This window comes from Urocitellus parryii, chromosome 3 (assembly GCF_045843805.1).
Source record: "Urocitellus parryii isolate mUroPar1 chromosome 3, mUroPar1.hap1, whole genome shotgun sequence".
In the NCBI taxonomy this organism is placed as follows: Eukaryota; Metazoa; Chordata; class Mammalia; order Rodentia; family Sciuridae; genus Urocitellus; species Urocitellus parryii.
The window spans coordinates 116,268,242-116,289,385 of record NC_135533.1 but is presented as its reverse complement, the minus strand read 5'-3'; the positions used below and the strand labels follow the sequence as shown (position 1 = coordinate 116,289,385).

The 21,144-nt window shown below is 51.4% G+C and overlaps 2 protein-coding genes across 3 annotated transcripts; one reads left to right on the top strand and one right to left on the bottom strand.

Moving 5' to 3' along the window:
- Nucleotides 1-297: 297 nt before the first annotated feature.
- On the top strand, nt 298-6,839 carry Rnf215 (ring finger protein 215). 2 transcript variants are annotated; one of them, XM_026408936.2, is made up of 9 exons: nt 298-669; nt 929-1,072; nt 1,538-1,609; nt 1,692-1,777; nt 2,198-2,354; nt 5,096-5,215; nt 5,292-5,435; nt 5,691-5,793; nt 5,882-6,839. In XM_026408936.2, the coding sequence occupies exons 1-9, from the start codon at nt 382-384 to the stop codon at nt 5,902-5,904; spliced, it is 1,137 nt and encodes a 378-aa protein (XP_026264721.1). In that variant the 5' UTR covers nt 298-381; the 3' UTR covers nt 5,905-6,839. The 2 variants fall into 2 exon arrangements, with proteins under 2 accessions (XP_026264721.1, XP_026264722.1); XM_026408937.2 differs by lacking the exon at nt 5,096-5,215.
- A 6-nt stretch (nt 6,840-6,845) lies between these two features.
- On the bottom strand, nt 6,846-21,071 carry Ccdc157 (coiled-coil domain containing 157). Its single transcript, XM_026408938.2, has 11 exons — nt 20,965-21,071; nt 15,322-15,580; nt 13,273-13,444; nt 11,938-12,583; nt 11,168-11,245; nt 10,610-10,800; nt 9,841-10,017; nt 9,517-9,685; nt 8,345-8,484; nt 7,867-7,955; nt 6,846-7,778 (listed from the first exon to the last, which is right to left on the bottom strand). The coding sequence occupies exons 1-11, from the start codon at nt 21,008-21,010 to the stop codon at nt 7,529-7,531; spliced, it is 2,217 nt and encodes a 738-aa protein (XP_026264723.2). The 5' UTR covers nt 21,011-21,071; the 3' UTR covers nt 6,846-7,528.
- Between the last annotated feature and the right edge of the window lie 73 nt (nt 21,072-21,144).

The following is a 21,144-nucleotide window of genomic DNA, read 5'->3' as shown; positions in this document are numbered from 1 at the left end:
ATTCTGCCTCTCCGGATTACCCTTTCCAATTATCTCCCTCGGTCTACCCTGCGCCAGACTGGACTCTCTGACAATATTGCTGGCTGGCCAACGCTTGGTCTTTCGCACTCACGCCTCGAAACCAGGACCCGGGATCCGCCCCCTTTCAGCTTCCGGCCTCCGGGGCCGAGACTCTCCTCAGTCACAAGGGGGCGCGCGCGGCCCAATTAGGGCACGGAGCCTCCAGGATCCGTGCCACCCCTCTCGGCGCCCCGCCCCGTCCGGCAGTGGTCCCGCCCCTCCCTACGCCCCGCCCCGTCCGGCGCGGCGTAGCTCTCTCAGCTGTCCCCGCCGCGCCTGGGACCCTAGATCCCTAGTCTTGCCAGCGCGCCGGGTTCGGCCATGGGGCCCGCCGTTCGCCCCTCGCTGAAGTCGCCTCCGCCCCCGCCACCTCCGCCAGCCCCGTCGCCGCTGCTACTGCTGCTGCCTCTGCTGCCGCTGTGGCTGGGCCTGGCGGGGCCCGGGGCCGCGGCTGACGGCAGCGAGCCGGCCGCTCGAGTGGGGCGGGGCGGAGCCCGCGCAGTGCGGGTGGACGTGAGGCTGCCGCGGCAGGACGCTCTGGTCCTGGAGGGCGTCAGGATCGGCTCCGAAGCCGAGCCGGCGCCCCAGCTGGGGGGCCGCCTGCTGCTGGTGAGCGCGCCTCGCCCAAACCCCCCATCTGATACCCCGCTATAGACCCCGCATCCAGAACTCACCTTCACCCTGGACCAAACCGAGCTGACAGCCCAGCGCTCCCGGCTTCCTAGGCCCCCAGCATTCAGGCTTCCAAAAACTTATATACTTCTGCAATCTCGTTCCCAGACCCTGACCTTGTATTTTCTGTAGCCGACCCTTCCACCTCTCTTCCACCTTTCCCTGCCTTCCTCTTCTCATGGCCCTTGCTATACAGATGGACATCGTGGATGCTGAGCAAGAGGTGCCGGTAGAAGGCTGGATCGCAGTGGCATATGTGGGCAAGGAGCAGGCAGCTCAATTTCACCAGGAGAATCAGGGCAGTGGGCCGCAGGCCTGTCCCAAGGCCCTGGTCCAGCAGGTGCAGAGGGTGTATGTGTGTGTGTGGGGGGGTAGGGGGTGGAGGGCTGGAGGAAATGGTCCTCCAGCATCTGCTAGTGCCAGGCTACCACATGGCTTCTAAGGAACTTTCAGAGAAGCCATGAGCATGCATGGGTCCCCTGTTTAGAGAATTAAAGTAGTATGGTGTTGAAGCAAGGAGGTGGAGGGAGACAGGAATCTGGACCAGGCTCTAGAAGCAGGTGATGGGAATCTGGGTTGGGGTGGGGGGACTGCCTTGCTCAGTCTAGGGAAAGGACTAGGATTTTGAATTCTATAGAGCGGAAGGAATGAGAGTTTCCTCCCTTGACTTCAAGGAGCTTATGGCTAGTCTATCCAGAGGGAACACTCATTGCAGAGCAAGGAGCTAAGAGCAGCTGGGGCCACAGGTGTTGAGACAGGTGTGCGGCAGGGTATATGCTAGCTTCCCACCTCTGTCCTCTTGCAGATGCAACGGGCCCTCTTCCTGGGAGCCTCTGCCCTACTGCTCCTCATCCTGAACCACAATGTGGTCCGAGAGGTAAACTGGAGTAGGCTCTGAGGGTGAGCAGGTTGGGGTAAGAGCAACAACCAAGGCCTGCTGACCTCCTTGTTCCCTACAGCTGGACATATCCCAACTTCTGCTCAGACCTGTGATTGTCCTCCATTATTCTTCCAATGTCACCAAGCTGTTGGAGGCACTGCTGCAGTGAGTTGGAGTTTGACCTCAAAGGACTGGGCCTAGAACCTGGGTGTGGAGTGTTCTGGCTCTCCCAGAGGGTTCTCAGAAACAGGACTGTTCACCTTAAGACTGTGCTCTCCCTGGCTGAAAAATGGGGGAGGAAATAGGATGGACACATGGGGCCTGGAGGGAGGGGGTGGCTTTATGGGCAGAGAAGACTGGTCCCAGCAAGGAAGAAACAGGATACCTAATTGATGTGCTCTTCCTTGGTATGAGGTGAAAACTAGAAAAATCAACAGCCAGGAAAGGCCTGAGAGCCAAAGTGGAAAGCCTACAGGAATGACATTTTGGTATATCCATGCAGGAATAGGGTGGGTGAATGAGTGAGTCTGGGCCTTTTTTTCCAAGGGCCCTTCTGCCTGCCCCCTATGTGACTTTCCTTCCTAGGAGGACCCAAGCCACAGCTGAGATCACCAGTGGAGAATCCCTGTCAGCCAACATTGAGTGGAAACTGACCCTATGGACCACCTGCAGCCTCTCCAAGGATAGTTATGGAGGATGGCAGGACTTGGTATGCCTGGGAGGCAGTCGTGCCCAGGAGCAGGTAAGTCAGGTGGGGCCACATATATGCCTTGTCTTAAAAATCCTGTGGCCGCTCCTTGCCTTGATGACAAGGATAGCCCTTCTTACCTCACAGGGCTTATGTGTTTAGTGACATGGTACTGTGGGCTTTCAGTGACACATCTGGCCCAGGGACATGTGTAGTTAATTTAGCTCTTGCCGTGATCATCTTCTCCTACCAGGTAGCCTTCCTTGGCTTTCCATTATCTTCATAACAAAGTTCTGACTCCTTAGCCTGGATTTCGTAGCCCTCATCACTTATCTGTTTTTTGAGTCTTCTGTTTATGCTATGGCTACACTGTGCCAGTCACTGAGCTCCTGCCTCTGGGGCTTGTCCATGCTTGACCTTAGGCATTGATACCCTTTTTCTTCATCTTCATATGTCTGGCAGAACCTTCCCAGCTCATCTTGCCTGCCTGCTTGAGAAAGCTCTTTACACTCTCTGTTCAGCCACAGCTGTGCTTTGCCAACCTTTTACAGGCTTTTAGGACAACCCATAACATACACACACGTGTTGGGGAGCATGTGTTTCTCCTGGTGGCCAGTTTTGCCTCTCAATTTCCTGATATTTGGTATTCTCTTGGATTGGGGGTATAGTTCAGTAGTAGAGTACTTGCCTAGCATGCCCAAGGCTCTGGATCCAAGTCCCAGAACTGCAAAAAGAAAGTATATCCTCTCCTTAAACATATCTGGAGCCCCTGCTTAGTGTGTGCACACTAAGTAGCTTCAAGTCAAATAGGCTTGGATTCAAATTTTGGCTCCAAAACCTTAGCTGAGTGATTACAGACCTAGTATTTAACATCTCTGGGCTCATGTTCCTCATTTGGGAACACGACAGTATACTGTTGATTTTTCAACTTTGGCCATACTGTTTTTATGGGGTGTGCCCCATTATAAGTGTTGGGTGGCCATGGCAATTGGGGTGTCAAGGATAACTGGTCAGACATTTCAGCTTGCTAGCCTGATGGGCTATTCTGTAGTGGCCACTCAGCAAATCCTGCCACATGTCAGTCTGTCTCGGCATAGTATGGGACACAGAACTAGGCAGGTCCAACTCTGGGCTTGTAGGGCCCAGTCCTGGAGGCAGATATGCCACAGATGCTCTGTCAGATGTCTCTGCTGGGATGCCATGCTGGCAGTAGCATAGGACCTTCCAGGTCATAGCAAGGTCACCTGAGCTCAACTTAGGGAGCTTTAGGAGAGCTTCCTGGATCAGGTGCCAGCACCCCACTGCAACTGGAGAGGAGAGATAGGCAGGCTCACAAATACCACTTGGTAGTATTCCCCAGAGTGCCCTTGTCTCAAGCAAGAACATCTCATGGCATTAGTAGCCCCCAACCTGGTCTAGAGTGATGGCCTTTAACCATCAAATTACTTCTTAGCTCCTCTCCTCTGCCATGGTGGAAGTTTAACTTCAACATTGGTTGGGAAAGAACATGAAGGCACAGAGCTGCTAGGAATGCCAACAGCTTTTAAATGAATGTTTATTAATAAGAACACATATCCAGGCTGTGTGAAATAGCATGCCTGCATGGAAGAGAATGATGTCTTACTCTGCCACATCATTTCCTGAGCCAGCTTCTCAGTGATCAAAGACTAGTAGCCAAGTGGTAGAAGCTAAATTAAGGTCAATGTTCTTCCCCCAGCAGGTTTTATAGTGGTCTTTCAGTCATGTTTCCCAGCACATTCATTCCATGACTAGGAGAGGCACTGAGGATATAGGGTGACCATGTCAGAAGTGGTTCCTCCTACCAACAGGAGCTTGTGGACCACTGAGGGCAGCAGCAAGGAAACACATGATTAAAGTGACATGAGGAAAGGGCGGAGCAGGTGGAGACCAGAAGGGAATATCACCCCAGTGGTGCAAGAAATGGGGTCCAGCTAGGCGCAGTGATATACCCTATAATCCCAGTGGCTCAGGAGGCAGAGGCAGGAGGATTGCAAGTTCAAAGCCAGCCTCAGCAACTTAGTGAGGCCCTAAGCAACTCAGCGAAATCCTGTCTCAAAATAAAAAAGGGCTGGGGATGTGGCTCAGTGGGTAAGCACCCCTGGGTTCATTCCCTGGTATCCTCCACCCCCTCAAAAAAGAAAAGGGGTCCAAAGGCACACTATTACAGGGGAGGGGTAAGGAAGAATAGTTTCTGAGAGAGGGAGCAGTACATGTGTGGAAGGGCACAAACATGGAAGGAGTGAGGAGTATGGAACAAGGAGAGAGGCAGTGGGTAAAGGAGGGAAACTGTGCTATGGGGTCAAGTTTGCAGGTGAGATCCCCTGTCTGTGGGTGGGAAATGGGTGGGCAAGGTTGAGGACCAAAAGGTCATGGGATGGAGGAGGGGTGCATGAGACTTCTAGGAGAGCAAAGCAACAAAGCTCTGGGGCTGGCTTCAAGATTGTGCGTGTGAATGTTCAGCCTGGATGGAGGGGAGTGAGAGATGGCAGTGCCTGAGAAAGCAGTCCAGGAGGATGTGCAAGATGAGAATGGGTAGAACGATGCTGGGGACAGATATGGCTTTCCTTGCAACTGGGTGAAGCAAACATAGCTAGAGGCAGATCCTGAGGATCATCCAGGTAGGAGGGATGGAGGCTTCAGAAGAGGAAGCCAGGAGCCTGGGGGGACACAAAGGCCTCCAGGGCATGTCACCTGGCTGGTCTCTGGCCGTGGATATTCCTAGGGAAGAGTGTGGGGGCAGCTCCAGCGCCCTTGACACCCACCTCCCTCCCCAGAAGCCTCTGCAGCAGCTGTGGAATGCCATTCTGCTAGTGGCCATGCTCCTGTGCACAGGTCTTGTGGTCCAGGCCCAGCGACAGGCATCTCGGCAGAGCCAACAGGAGCCCAGTGGCCAGGTGGGAGCCAGACTGAGGGAGCCCTGGTGCCCACAGACCTTGGGCCTGCAAGACTGTGGTTGTCCTCTCCTGACAGGTGGACCTGTTCAAGCGGCGTATAGTGCGGAGACTAGCATCCCTTAAGACCCGGCGCTGCCGTCTCAGCAGGATAGCGCAGGGCCACCCAGAGCTGGTCACTGAGACCTGTGCTGTGTGTCTAGACTACTTCTGCAACAAACAGGTAAGTGCCCTGGGCAGGATCAGCTGAACTTCCTTCCTCTACCATATTCCTGAGAGACCTGGAACCACCCCAACCAGGTCTTTCTCTTCCCAGCCCCTAACCAGGGCTACAAAAAGCAGAACTGGGATGGAGGAGGGTGGTAGGCAGGCCCCAGGGGGTTTTGATTTCCTAGTTCGGGTGAGGGTTATAGGCCTGGGGCCCCCCTTATGGAATCCTGTCCCTGCAGCTTGAGCCCATTTTCCCCTGCCCTTGTAGTGGCTCCGGGTACTGCCCTGTAAGCATGAGTTCCATCGAGACTGTGTGGACCCCTGGCTGATTCTCCAGCAGACTTGTCCGCTGTGCAAATTCAATGTCCTAGGTGAGCATCAGGGGGTGGAGCCCTTGGCTGACCCCTTCTATCTGACCTACCTGATGCCTTTCTCCATGTTCTTTCTCCTTCCCTGCAGGGAACCACTACTCAGATGAATAGCTGGGGATTCTGGATGTGGGATGGAACCTTCCCACCTGTACCCTGAGACAGGATAGCCTGGACTTCTGGGACAGGACAGTGGGGTGGACAGGACTGCCAGTCCTGTGGATGAAGGAAGGATATTGCTCCCACTGTGACCTTGCTGGGAAGAAGGGTCCTGCAGCCCCCAGGATAAGGATGCAAGCCAGGACCCACCAGGCAAGGGAGACAGGTCACTCTGGGATCTTTCTCTATAATCCTGGGACATCTGTGTTTGCCCTTGTCATGGGTAGCTCTGAGGACCCTGGGGAAAGAGAATGTGGGGCCCAGTGCTGCTGTCCCCAGCCCCGGGAGCTCTCAGTGTCCCTGAGGCCACAGAGGCCGGGTTTTATGCTTATTTATTGGGGGGTGGATTAAGGGAAAAGTTCTCTGACCTTTGGGCACCCTGACCTAACCATGTTTCAGAATATGTCTTGGTCAAGGCTGTGATGTTAAACCCAGAGACGACTCTACTGCCTGCTGCCCTCAATCTTGGGCACTGGGAGCCATGGGTCCTGCTGCTTGTTCAGCTGGGCTCCCTTCCTGTGCTTGGCTAGGACCAGAGGCCTCAGAAACCATCCAGTCCTGTTCTTGGTTGGGCTGTGTATTGCTGATCAGGATACTTGAAGCCACAGGATAAAAGTGGAACATTTTCCAAGGGCATCCATTTTTTAAAAGTTAGGGTAGGGAAGTTTTAATAGTAAAATAAATGTGGATATATTTTAATATGTAAAATTTGAGTGAATGTTGCTGGTGGTAGGTGGAATTCTCACATGGCTCCTAAGGTCCCCCCCCCCCCAATCCTACCTTGTCATGAACATGCCTTGTATTGTCTCTGGAATGGTGACTCTTAAGGGATTTTACCCCTATGATTAGCTTATGTTATATGCACAGTTGACTTTAGGGTAGGGAAAGCACTCAAGTGAGCCTGACCTTGACCTGGGCCTGTTAAAAGCAGAGTTTGCTCTGGCTGGTAGAAGAAAAAAGGAAATCAGACACTTGATACCTGAAGGGGATTCAATACAGGGGACAAAAGTCCTGGCCCTTCCTTTGGTGGCCCTCCTGAGGCTCTGACTTCCAGGACTTAGAGAAATCCTTCATAACCAATTCTTAAAGGCATGGAGTTCCTCCGTGAATGAATGCCTGGTGTTCTTCGGTCCTTAATGCCCCAGACCCAGGATCAGAGCCACGGTGGGAGGCTGAAGGCACTGCTGTACTCTGCTTGCCTCAGTGAGCCCTGAGCCAGCATCCTAGCTTCTGACTCATTGCTTGCCTCAGATGCCCTCACTGGTCTTTCCCCTGTACATCCCCCACACCCTGATCTTCCTCTTTGTAGGTGCCTGGACTACTTCTGCAACAAAGAGAAGACAGAGACCAGGTTTACCCCTTGGTACTTGCTGTGAGAATAGTAAGATTTCTTCACCTGGCCCAGGTGCTAGAAGACCTGCATGGTATGGCCTCAGCCTCCAGTCTGGGCAGGGAAGGAAGGACTCTTTGTCCAGTTTAGCCATTCTGTGAGGCCAAGATCATCTTGGTTAGATGGCTGGGCCTTTATTTCATTGGGAGTTGCCAGCTACTTGTCCTCTATCCCTACCTCTACCACAGCCTACAAGGGTGGTTCTTGGGGCTGGTTTGCAGTACCCGCCTGGCCCCGGCTTGGTGACAGTCTCCTCCTCAGCTTGGCCAAGGTCCGGATGGGGTTCTGGGTACAGATGGCAGAGTGGGTCATGTCCTCCAGGGAGGATTTGTTGGGCCAGGTGGAGGGCTGCCGAGGTGGGGATGCTCGAGACTGGCCTGGCAGAGTCCTGCCTGCACTGCTTGTCCTGCTGCCAGGAGGGTGCCACCTGCCTAGAGGCCTGAGGGAAGACAAGATCACAAAATCCCCTGTGAGCAAGGGGGTCTATACCACTCCATCTGTCCTACATTTGACAAAGACTCACTCACCCTGGGGATGTACTCTGGGCCTGGGCCCGGGATGCTGCTCCTTGGGTTCCCTTGCTGGGAGGGGACCAGAGCTGTTCCTGTGGAATCATCTGCAAAGAAGGTCAAGCTCTCTGTACCCTACCCACTGTACAAAGAGGGTGTCTTAGTAGGGACAGGGAGGGAAAGTCTGAACTCTTAGTTCCTTCCACTAAGTGGTATGACCTAGGAAGCTGTCCAGGGCTTTCCTCAGCAGCAAACCCTCAGGCAGGCAGTATATATGGGAAGGTTCCTCTGACATTTGATGGTATTAAAGTCTCTAAGGGTATTTGGAGATAGAGGACACTGGAACTTTAACATCCTCACACCTTGAGTGAAGTTTCACAAAAGCACTGCTTAAATACCAAATGAAGATGGCTTTCAGCAGGCTCCCAGGCAACCTGAAGATCTCAATGGGTAGAGGCCTCCTCTAAGTCCCAAAGGGTTACCCTCTCAGACCCACCTTGAGGGCCCCCTGCTGGGCCACCTCATGGATTTTGGACAGCATTGACTGGAGCCACCCATTCTCCTCCTGCAGGACCCGGATGCGGATGTCATTGGCCTGCACCTGCCTCTCCATGTCATCTGTGACGTTGCCAGAGTCTGTGGAGACATGATATCTGGGACCCCACCACATTGGGTCTGCCTCTTGTGCCCAATGGGACAGGACCTAACAGGACAGGCTTGGAGCTAGGCAATGCACTGTGCTTCCCATCCATTGCATCTTCATTCTCCTAGGGCCTTGTTCGAATTCACAGTGATTTGGCAAAAAAAATGAAAGAGTAGATCTCTTATCTCCAGCACCACAAAAGGGAAAGAGAGAATCCCTACCAAGGTCACCTGTTTTTGTTGTGCTAGAAATACAGTGAGTTTGTCCTAAGAATCATCCAGGCAGCCCTGGATAAGTCACAAGAATTCAGCTTGGATGTTCTTTCCCATGCTTTGCTTCCAGCTGTGTAAACCTGGGAAAGTTACTGCCCACTTTGATTTCTGGTTTCCTGGTTTGGAAAAAGAAGCTACCTGCCCTCAGAAGGGCCTGTCACTTAATGCTCAGAAATGATGACTTATAATGATCAGCTAAATTACAATGCATCTTCCCAAGAGCTCTGTGACAGGATTCACTCCAGAGTCTTAAAGGGCTGTAGGGGCTGAGAGGAGAAAAGAACCCATTTGCCTGACACTTAATCCTGTGCCAATGTGGGTACATAGCACTCCTGAGCATGGGCTCTAGGACTTTGGAGAGTGGGGGGCTGTGTCATTGGAACCAGCTCTGTAGTATGGTTTGGGGAGAGAACCAGAAAGGGGGACACAGGAAAGCTGAGCAAGGACTGGCACGTGATGTGGTGAAAACCATGCACTATAGGCAGCTAGATCCATTTCTAGATTCTGCTGTAGCAACCATAGGCAGTCACCTCACCTCTGGGTTTCCATGTCCCCTCTACACAAAGCGGTGGACAACACATATTATGTGTTGTCATGGTGACTCTAAGGGCTGCACTTCTAGTTGTCACACCTTCCCCACTACCACGTACATTGTGGACTGGGGGAGTTGCAGGCCCAGTGTTCTGCCAAGGTGAGTCTTTAGTTGCCCACTCAGGCCCAACAATGTCTTTGGCAGCATTCCTAGGACCCTACTTGGGATCTGGGCCTCCATGGGCTTGTGTAGGTCAGGAAAGGCCACCAGCAACCGCTCTCGCTCCCTCAGCTCCGCCAACTCCCGTTGCAGTTCTGAGATGGTCAGTCGTAGATCTGTTGTCACCTGCTCCATGTCTTGCTTCTCCCGCTGCAGGCTCTGCAGTAGCTCCTGAGGCAGGGAGAGGTTCAGATCTGGTCCCAGGATGGCTCCCCTAGGGTCACTGCCCCACCTCCAGACACAGGACAGGCCCACAGACACTTAACAGGTTAGAGGTTCCTCTGATGAAAGGGAAGCTCCCCCCATCTCACCCTGCCCATTTTCACCTGCTGGGCCTGGAGCTGGCACTGTCCCTGCTCCCTCTGGCTCTGCAGGTTCTGTAGCTGCTCCTCCACCTGGGCTCGTTGGGCCTCGGCCTCTTCCAGACTGCCCCGTAGCTCCTCACGCTCCTGGTCCAGGATGTCCAGCTGCTGTAGCAGGGCCCGCTGTTTGGCTTGCAGGGACTAGGTGAGAAGGATGGGCAGGGAGGCTGTGAGGTCCACCAGTCTAGGCCAACATGGGACTAGTATCTACAACCTTCCCAGTTCCTTCCCTTGTGCCATGAGTCTGTGTACAGGGGTCTGTGCACATACATAGAGGGAAAGTGGGCAGAGGGGAGACAGCAGACATGTACACCTAACCAGATCCAGTTCAAGTCCCCAGCTTGCAGACCCTCCACCCTTGTAAGGCAATTGGCTGACCCTGGAAGCCTTCCCTCCCACACATTTTTTTCAGTCATACACAGTCCCTACTAGAAGAGGAATTCTGGCAAATAGGCTTCTCTTCTTTTCCTCCAGTGTCATATCAGCCTGTCATTGAAACCCTTACTGCCTGACTTGCATTGACTGTAAAGCAGTGAGAACCACTGTTAGTGTGCGGAGTCTGGCTCTGCCTCTTAGCTGTACAGCCTGGGAAGCTTCCTTAAATCTCACTGAACCTCAGTTTCCCCATGCATGAATGGGAATGACAGGAGTATGTACTGCCTACTATTGTGGAAGGGAGTAAGAACAAAAAGACTGCAAAGCCTGAAGCCCAGTGCCTGGTTGAGGGTCTTACCTCCTGATGGCGAACCATGCTGTCGACACGGGCCTTCTCCTTGTCCAGCTCTGTGCTGGCCCAGCGGATCTGCTGGCCAGCACTGTCCAGCCGCCCTGCCAGCAGCTGTACCTGCTCCTCCAGCTGCTGCACCTGCCTTTCAGCCACTGCCCTGCGCTCACTTTCCTCCTGCAGCTGCTGGGTCTTTGCTTCTGCAGGATCCAGTGAACAAGCATGTGTTGAGGGGGAGGGGTAGGGCACTGGAGCCTTTGGAAGGGAGACCCTGGACTACCTCTGACCCAAGATAGGACCCAAGGGAGGTCACATTATGTCTCTGGGCTTGTGTTCTCAGCCACAACATGCAGCTCTGGACCCCAATGAGGTGGGTCTAGAAAACAGAAGATACTTTCTGGGTAGGAGGTAGTACCCCAACTCAGGTCATCGCCCAACAGTGTGGATGGTCATGTACACCCTCCCTTTCTCTTTGCCCCAGAAGCTCAGGGAACAGAGATGGAGGATGCTTGTACAGTCACCACTGGATTGAGATATGGCATGGTAACATGCAATGGGGTTCCTTACCCATTGCCTGCATGGACTCCTGTTGCTGCTTCAGCTCCTCCTCTAGGGTGGCCACCTTTGTTTTTAGGTCACATGTTTCTAGAGCAGCAGAGAGAGAGGTCCTTCAAAGGGTCTTTTGGGACTAGCCAGCAGCCCTCATACCCAATGCATGCTGCAGAGCAGAGGCAGCCATGCAGTGTGGAAGAGGCCACCAGAGGTTGCCAAAGAAGCCCTGGGGAGATGCTTGAGCCCCAACCTGCTTCTCACTGGCTGGCTGTTGTGTGCCTGTACCTCTCTGGGCCTTGGTGCCTTCCATGGAAGTAATGGTGAGGCTTGGACTTGCCCCAGTTCCTCAGGCTTCAAACCATCAGAGGATACTGAGAAGCTCCAGTGCTGGGAGCTGTATCTCTTTGGTCAAAGCCAGAGAGACTGCTCCACTAAGGGGGAAATACTAGGGGAACAAGTTCCCCAGAAGTAACCCTCAATGACCTCCAGGAGCAAGTGGATTAATATCTTAGCTCCCTCCCCTTCTGATGGGACTACTCTGAGGCACATGTACCATCCATTATCTCCTGGTATTCCCCAGTGGGACTGAGCTCTAGTGGGACTAGCTGCTCACAGTGTCACCAGCTGGATGGACATGCTCTTCTTTGCTACCTTCTCCTCCTTGCCTACTCCCCAGGCCAGGTTCCTTCCACGTAAGCTGTGTCAGGGTCTACCTCAGAAAGTGCCCATGGCAAGACTTTAGCAGAGCCCATGGGCACTGAATATCCAGCCTTTGGGATACAGACCTGCGAGTAAATGCTGCCTGTCACACTCCTGCTGGGCCATGTGCTGCTCAGCCTCTTCTGCCCGCCGCTGCCGCTCGCCCTGCTCCTGCTTCAGGGCATGCTCCAGCTTGCCCACCTGCTTCCTTAGTCCATCCTTCTGTCCCTCAGCCTCCTCCAGTTGGGCCCTAAGGGGCCCAACAAGCTGAGTGAGAGTGCTCACATGCTTACTGAGGCGTGCCAGGTCTTTGCTCTGCTCTGTTGCCCAGTGGCCCATGGTGGCAGCTGGTAGTGGCCTGAGCCCCATGCTGTCCTGTACCAGCTGCTGGAACTGACCCAAGGATGAGGGCAAGTTCTGGCTCTGACACAGGCTGATGACCACTTTGCCCACTTCCCAAAGGCTGCCCTGGACACTGGTACATGCATCACAGGGTACCAGCGCTGTCTCGATGGTCTGGGACTGGATGCTTTTGGTGTTCTTGGATGTCCCAGCTGGATACCTCAAGGAGACTCTGACAGGGATTCTCTGTGGCCCTTGGTAGGTATGGGTCAAGCCTGCTGTTGGGGAGGGCGGCTTGATGAACTTGGCAGTCATACATTCAGGGCTCCTGGCTGGCTCACCCTTGGCTGTGGGCCTAGAGATGGGAGTCTCTCCTTGTTTTGCCCTTTTCTGGGGTTATGAAAAGAAAGGGAAAGCAGGTGAGAGAGAAATGGGCCTGGGAAGTGACCAGTTCCCTGGGGATGTTCTGTAACAGCCTTGCCCCAATGCTCAGACTCTCAAATGATATCTGACAAAACAGGAATAAGAGAAAACGTGACTTTTCCTGTGACTCAGCTTACTAAGCCCAGGCTTCCTTTCTTCTGCCCCCACCCTCACCCCAAATTTGATGTGATGATATACATGGTATTGGGAGGGTAACAGTGACAGGAACAGCAGGCAATTACTGGGCCCTTGCTTGCCATCATGTCACTATCACCATTCATTTAATTTCTTCCTCCTCATGGTGACAGATATCCTTCCCTACCAGATGGTTTGGAGGACTACGGGATAACCCATACCACATGGGGCCTCATCTTAGCCCTACTGTACAGATGAACAAACTTAGAGTCTGAATAGGTAGGATTCTCCTAAAGTCCCATGGCGTAAATGGCAGAGCCAGGAAGCACAGATATGACCAAAGCCTACTTTCTTAACTGCTGTGCCATGTGGGCCTTGACTGGGAGGCTGCAGAGTTTACCCTGCTCCCTGTGAGCAGTAGGGAGTCAATGAAGGATGCAGTGCACACAGTGGCACACTAGGAAGCTGAAGTTGAGGCAGGGTGTGAGGGGCATCACCACTGGGGGCTGGGGCCCATTCACCTGGCCAGCCACCTGCTGGTAGAGCATGCCCAGCCTTAGCAGGCTATTCCAGAAGCGTCGCACTGTGAGCCCCACGGACATGCAGGGCCCTGCAGCCTGGGCAGGGGGCATTGTCTGACCTGAGCCAAGGTTCTCCAGGTAGCTGGCGCAGCTCTGAAGTAGCAGCAGGAGCCTGTAGGCAGAGATGCCATGGTGGGCCAGGATCAAGATGGGCTAGTGTGCCCTCACACCACACAACTGGCAGCTTCAGACTCTGGGAAAGCGGCCCAGGCATCAGGAACTTGGAGAGTCTCTGAATCTGCTGCTGGGTCAGCTTCAATGACAACTCAGTGGCCACTGTCTCCAAGAAGCCCTCCCTGACCCCCAGCTCAGCTCAGGGGCCTCTTAGGAGCCTCCTGGTGGCAGCCCTTCTGCCTGGTTGTTCCCTGAACTTGATTAGGGAACTTGGGGAGGCCAGCCTGGCTACATATAAGGTATATTCTGAGTGCCTGGAAGTTCTGGGTGAGCAACTGCCTTATATCAAGTGCTCTAGAATCTTTACAGATGACACAGCTGAGACCCCAAGAAGTCAAGGCCCTCCACAGTCACAGGGTGAGCAGGGCAGGAAAGATGCACAGTGCAGCCTCCTGAGTGTAGTCAGGGGCTTCTCCCACAGGCTGACCTACTTTTATGACAAGGGAGACTTGGGATGAGGTCTCTGTGCTAATTTCCAAGTTCAAAATTAGAGGCAGGCATTAATTTAAGAAAAAAGGGGGGGACAGTGGTGCCTGGCATTGTGCCAAGCAGCAATGGGGAATGGGGACACATCTGGAAAGAGGGTAGAACATGGCCTTGGCACAGCAATCTGTGCTCAGACAGACCCTAATGGTGGAAGACGCTGTGCTGTCTTCATCCTTAGCTCTGATTCCATTCCTTGAAATGACCCGAGTACCTCTAAATGCCACACTGGGGGCTAGAGGTCAGGGTTCCCAGGCAAGTCTGAGTCTGAGGTCCAGTGGTCTCTGGCAGGATTTACTTTTATATACACAGGAGCCCAAAGGAAGCTCCAGTTAATTTGGCCTGAAGTGGGTAGGGGGGCATTTCAGTAACAACTTCACAGAGAAGGAATGGGTAAACAGAGCTTTGATAGATGAGAGGGGCTTGGTCAGACCAGCAGGGAATGGGTAGAGCACTCTGAACAGGGGGATAATGAGTAATGCACAGTCACAGAAGAAGGAAGGTGTGTTCTAGACTCATATTTATCTGGCTTCTTATAGATTACAAATGGTGCTTTCTTACCTACAGCTCCACCAGGTCTCAGAGTAGTAATCCTGCCTTCTCTGTTTCCAGGTGAGTCATGCTGCAACATCCCTGCTGCCTGTCAGGTCCCCATGGCTTTACTGTCATATAAGTTTTTTGAGTACCAAGAGCCTAGGTTGCAATTTCCAGGAAGTAGAAGGCTAATGACCACATTAATTTTTTTATTGTTGTTATTTTGTATGTGTGTGTGCTGGGGATGGAACCCAGGGCCTCACACATGCTAGGCCAATAGGCTCTACCACTGAGCTACATCCCCAGACCAGTCATGCTAACTTTAATGACAGTGTAGAAGTGGTGGGGGCTATAGGGAATCCACTAGCCTTTTCCCAGCAGGACCAGGAAGTGGAAAAACATCCCATGTCTGGCCTTGTGATGTGTAGAAGGAACAATATAGCCCACAAGACACCAGGAAAAAGAGCCTGGGATGGAAACTCTGAGCGATAGCTAAGGAGTCCCAGACACAGAAACCCTGAGACAGTAGTTAGAACTGTGGTGAACCAAGGACTGAAAGGGGTAGGTGGCAACTCCCTGATAATGGAGGCAATAGGACAGCATAGCACTGAACACAATAAAAAAGGTGAGGTCATTTCAAGGGTCCTGAGCTGATATAGCCCCTGACAGGTACTCAGTAAATGGTGATTACTTTTACCCATGTCCTCACCACCTCTAGAAGGGGTTCCTACAGCTGCAACTGGTATAAGGGGCAGATGCTAGCATCCAGGGATGTCCAGATTCTACCAAGGCCCTCACCTGTCAATGACCAGCTCTAGCAGCACTGCATGGGACAGCTGCGTGAATTCGGGATCGTCTGGCACATGGTCATAGTGTTCCAGCAGGGCCACCATGTCGAGGTCACAGGCCACACGGTCAGGGAACTTCCAGGAGGGGAAGCGCACAGGCCCAGCACGTGAGAACACATCCACAATAGCACCCTGCAGATCAGTGAGGTCCTTGCGCAGGCTGTCCATGCAGGACTGGCTGCCCAACAGATGTGCCATCCCCACCGCTCCTGAGGTGGGCAGAGAGAAACCCTGTTAGTCAAAGTTAGGTTATTGCTGCTGAAGGAATCTTTGGAAAACCCTAATCTTCCTGGTTGCTTCTCAGCCAAAATTCTGCCCCTGACCTTGGGGAGAAGTCTGTTCCCAATCCCTAAGTAACAGACTTTTCAGGACCTGGTTATGGGTGGCCTGGCCACCCTCCCTCTCATCCACCCAACCCTGTACCCACCCTACCTATCCCATTATTTCTCAAGTACTTCCTGAAAGCCTGCAAGTGCTGGGCCCAAATGTTGGGTGTATACAGCTGTGAACAGGAATGTGTTTATCACCCTTCCCTCCTAGGACAAACTCTCAAACGGGGGTATGGACAATTTAAAGAGTTATAGCTACACCATGTCAGGGAGTGCTGGGATATACCAAACCATTGCCATCTCCTGCCTAGACTAATGCAGCAGCTTCTGGCATCCTACAATTTGATCTGCTGCTGTAATTTGATCAACTTTGGCTTAAGAGATCTGCACCAAACTCTATTTGACCACATCAGCTGGCCAACAACCCCTCAGGACTCCCTATGGCTCTATGGCCCTTGGGAGAAGGCCATATTCTCCCAAGGGCCATAGAATGGCCGCATTCCTCACCTCATAGTCTACCCTGCCATATTCCACTCCTTCCACCATCAGCTGTGAGCAGCAATCATGTGCCCTGCACACTCATTTTTGAATCCTTGCTCATCTGTCCCAGTCTGAATCATGTTTCTCCATCGGATTCCTGTCAGCTAGCTAACTCCTTTCATCCTTGAGGGTCCCTGGGTATCACCTCCTCCAGGAAGGCTACCCAAAGTACCCTCCAGGCTGGGTTAGATAATCCCAAATCAGCCCTGATCCCTCACTGCTGTAATAGCCTCCTCTCTGTGTCAATAGTCATTGTGGTATCTTAAGCATGGTCAACTGGGGCCTTGCCCATTGTAGATGTTTACTGGCAAATGAATAATTGAGTACTGAATAAAGAAAAAAAAATCACATAAGAAATTTAAAATGCACTGACTTTGGGGAAAAATAAGGTCTGAAGTGTAAGAGATGAAAACCTGGAAACTTGTATGGAGACCTATTCTAACCAACCTTGCTCTTCCTGGCTTCATGGCCTCAAGCAAGTCACAACAGCTAGCACTGAGGACTGGAACACTTCCTGGTCTCATCACCCAGAATGTGCCCATATCTCATACTTCCTCTAGATAAGATACTTCCCTCAGATTTCTACCCCTATGTCCCCTCCTCAGGAAAGCCCTCCAGAACTCCAGGCTGAGTGAGGTCCTCTGTTATACATTGTTTTTAGCACCCTGTCTTTTTCTTCCAAGCATATGCCACCACCAGAATGGAATCATTAAATATCTGTATGTAACAGTTGTCTGTCTCCCTGTGTGTAGACCTTGTCCTTTGAGTATGATCTGACCAGTTGGGCTGAGGCCTGAGGACCAGTTCGTTTACAGGTGCTGGGAAGCTTAGGTACCTGAGGATGATACTCCACAGCTGAAGGGAACTCAGTCTCCAAGAGAACTGGGCTCTGCCCTCACCTCTCACGTGTCTGCCTATAGTGCTGGAGTGACCCACTGAGTCTGGTTCTTATACTCTGGGTCTCATTCAGTTGCCTGCAAGACTGGCCTCAAGCTGCCCTTCAGTACCTGGGAATGGATGAAGGCAAGAGTGAGTGAGTACATAGTCAGGCAGGAGTTCCTGGGGTGGTGGGTTGGAAGCTATCTAGGAAGAAGGCGCTGGAGAAATGGGGTGAAAGGGTGGGTGGGATGCATGCTTTGAGCCTAAACACAATGGGTGTGCTTCAATAGTACTAGCTTTGATTAAACAGCCCACTGTGCCCTACTTCACTGAATTTCCCTCCTTTACATAGAAAAGGAAACCTAGGCTCTGGAAAGCTAAGAGGCTAGCCTAAGATCTCCTAGGGAGCTGGGATTCTGAATCTAACATCTCTGCTCTTTCGTTAGGCCATGCTCTTTCAATAGCAGCAGTGTCTAAGATAAATAAAATGCAAGGCACATATGGGGTTTAGATTTTGTACTTGCCACTTATGGGGTACAGGAACCCTATCTCAAAATATGGCATCTTGGAAACTGAGAAACAGAAGCAGGAAAGCCTTCTCACCTTCCCTTCATCTTTCTTCCCTAAAATGGGCCATACAACCTAGAGAGGTCATTCAATGACCTCCTCCTTCCCTTCTCTCCTAAAGACCTGGTGTGACAGTTGTCCTCTCCTATATAGCAGATTGGGAAAGAATGTCACACAGGAATGACAAGAAAAATATGAACAAATAGTCCTTGCTAAGTGCCTCCCTTTTTGTCCTATCATACTGTGATATCAGGATGATTGTGAATGAAAATACACAGATGTCTTGGTGTCTTTGGGTCTTCGCTTCTAAAGCCTTGCATGTCATGGAAAACTTTTATTAAATAAATTGGTATGTTCTTCTATTGCTAATTTGTCCTAGTTATAGGGTCCTCAGCCAAAACCCTTGTGATGGGTAAGAAAAAGATATTACCTTTTCTCTCCTATACCACATTAAGAAGAGTAAAAAAAAGTGGCGAATTAATTTTAACAACATTTCTTTACTTGAATATACTCAAAACATTATTTCAACATGAACTCAACATACAATTAAGACTTTTTTTCACATTTTAAAAATTAAGTCAGCTGGGCGTGGTGGCACACACCTGTAATCCCAGTGGTTTGGGAGGCTGAGACAGGAGAATAAGCCGGCCTCAGCAACAGCGAGAAGCTAAGCAACTCAGTGAGACCCTATCTCTAAATAAAATACAAAACAGGCCTAGGGATGAGGCTCAGTGGTTGAGTACCCCTGAGTTCAATGCCCAGTACACACACAAAAAAAGTCACCTGCTGTGCGTGGTGGCACACGCCTGTAATCCCAGCAACTCAGGAGGATGAGGAAGGAGAATCTTGAGTTCAAAGCCAATCTCAGCAGATTAGCAAAGCACTTAGCAACTCAGTGAGACCCTGTCTCTAAATAAAATATAAAAAAGGGCTGGAGATGTGGTTCAGTGGTTAAGTACCCCTGGGTTCAATCCCCTGTACAAAAACAAAAAATAAAAATAAAGATAAAGTTACCTAGTGTCTATTTGACCTTTATTTACAGAGCATCTCAATTTGCATCAGACAGTATTCCATGCTTAAAAGCCATATGGGCTGGTAATTACAGTTTTGTACAATGCAGATGTAGAGGATCAGATGCTGCATTCATTCAGCAAACAGGGACTAAGTATCCATACTGCTATGTCCTGTATCAAGACTAGGAACAGTGGTGCATACCTGTATTTCCAGCAACTTAGGAGGCTAAGGCAGGAGGATTGCAAGTGTGAGGCTAGCCTGGGCAACTTAATGAGACCCTGTCTCAACATGAAAAATGAACCAGGGTTATCTTAATGGTAGAGCACCCCTAGGTTCAATCCTCAGTATGGGGTCAGGGGGGAGACAAGAAACAGAGCAGGACATACAGATACCTGTCCTCCAGGAAACAATTATGTCTGAGGGTCTCTGAGGGTAAACTTGGGTGTGTCAGATTCACTCACAGGCTAGGAAGATGCATACATGTGTTGCTTTGGCAACTGCCTCTTGGGAGATAATGCTGCCTAAGAGATTTTATGTCCCTAAGGAGTGCAGTGGAAACAGAGAGGAAAAACAGACTGCAACATTTGGGTTTCCTTCCTGGAATGAGCATGAAGGAGATAAACAAAGAAAGCAAAAAGCCCCAACTCAGGAGGAAGCAAATTCAGAGGTAAAGGTCCTAGAACTCATGAGCTTTCTGGTGAAGGTAAAGAAACACAGGTCTGTTCACCATCAAATTACTACAGCAGCCATCTCAGGTCATCTTGGATACCAACTCCCATTAGATTCTGGTTCAGATAAGTAGCAGCAAAAGCTAAAGCATTAAGAATATCCAAGGTTGGGCTGGGCTGATATAGCTCAGTGGTGGAGTGCACAAGGCCCTGGATTAACCCCAGCATGAAAGAGGGGGGGGGAGGAGAGAAGAGAATATGAATGAATATGAATATCCAAGGTTATCTTTAATCATTTCTTTTGAAGACTGAGGTTATGCAGATGTGTGGTTTGAGAAGCACTTAGTTCACAGGGTGGACTTCTGACTCCCAGAGAAAGGCAAGAGCCTTTGTTCACTCCTGTTCAACATTCAGGCCCCTCCTCTTTCTCAGAACTAGCCCCTTATACTACCGGTAAAGATTATGCCTACCTCCAACCAGTGTACTCACTGAAATTCAAAGTCACCACCATGAAAACACTATAGAAACTCTAAAACCACCTACATGGCAGTTGTCATCCTCTAACCTGAAACTGCTAATTGCCTGGATCTCTGGGGACACCAAAGAGATCCCAGCCTTGAGTAAAGACAAAAGAATAACCATCTGCACTGGTAGAGAAGATGGGCCTGAGTTTAGACTTCCACCTATCAACTCTGAACTTCATGGTCTTTATCTATAAATAGGATGCTATAAGGAACAAGTGATTTAACCCATGTAGTGTTTGGCACTGGGTCTGGTTTGCAGTAAATACTTAATAAATCCTAGCTTGCTTGCTTTCTATTCATTTACTTACTACAGGGTCTTGCTCTTTTGCTGGTTTTCAACTCCTTGGCTCAAGTGATCCTCCTATCTCAGCTTCTGGGGTAGCTGGGACTACAAGCACGTGCCATTGAGATGGGTTCTAGCTATCATTACCGTTCTACGTTAATAATAACAATGACATTAATAAGGTAAAGTGTGCAGACAGGGGAAAGAGTCTTGGGAGAGAAACTCTTCCTATCACTGCCCCATCTCACAGGTGAGAAAATTAAAGTCCAGCAAGGGCTCTAAATCAGCTCCCTGCATTCCGGAGTTGAGAGGAGAAGGGACATGGATGAGAAGATCTTGGCAGAGGGAGAGAAGCTTGCGCGATTGAAGCGTGTCTCTGCAAAACAAGGAGTACGGTCTGCAAGGCCTAACCTGTGGGAGTCAGGGTCAGAACCTGACCTGATCTGAGAGGGTCCAGTGGGGCTTGAGGAGGAGTCTAAGGAAGGCAGGGGTGGGACTTAGAAAAGGTAGAACCACGGGTGGGAATTAAGGACGTTAGATTTGAGAGGGGGCCCTGGAGGAGGTGGGCCTGAAGCGAAAGAGTCTAAAGGAGTAAGAAGGTGGAGTTTTGAGCCGGTGGACCTAAGTGGTCCGGGCTCTCCACCAGGAGATGCCAAATCTGAGGAAGCGAGCGGGAACCTTGTAAGGCGGGGTCGATGGGAACACGGAACTGGCCTGTGGAATAAAGCAACAACCACGGCCGCGAGGTTAGACCGGCGGCTGTCGCGAAAGTAATGTGGAACATCTCACCTGTCTTTGAAGTCCTGGCCTTAGCTTCGGCGTCTGGCTGGCTCATGGAATTACACCCAGGGCGCCTGCAGCTCTGAAGATCCTTTGAAAACTCTAGCCTAGCGGCAAGAGTGTTGCCATGGCAACGGTGCCGCGTGCGGCCGTCCTGAGGAGCAGGAAGCTCGCCATAGCAAGGGGAGG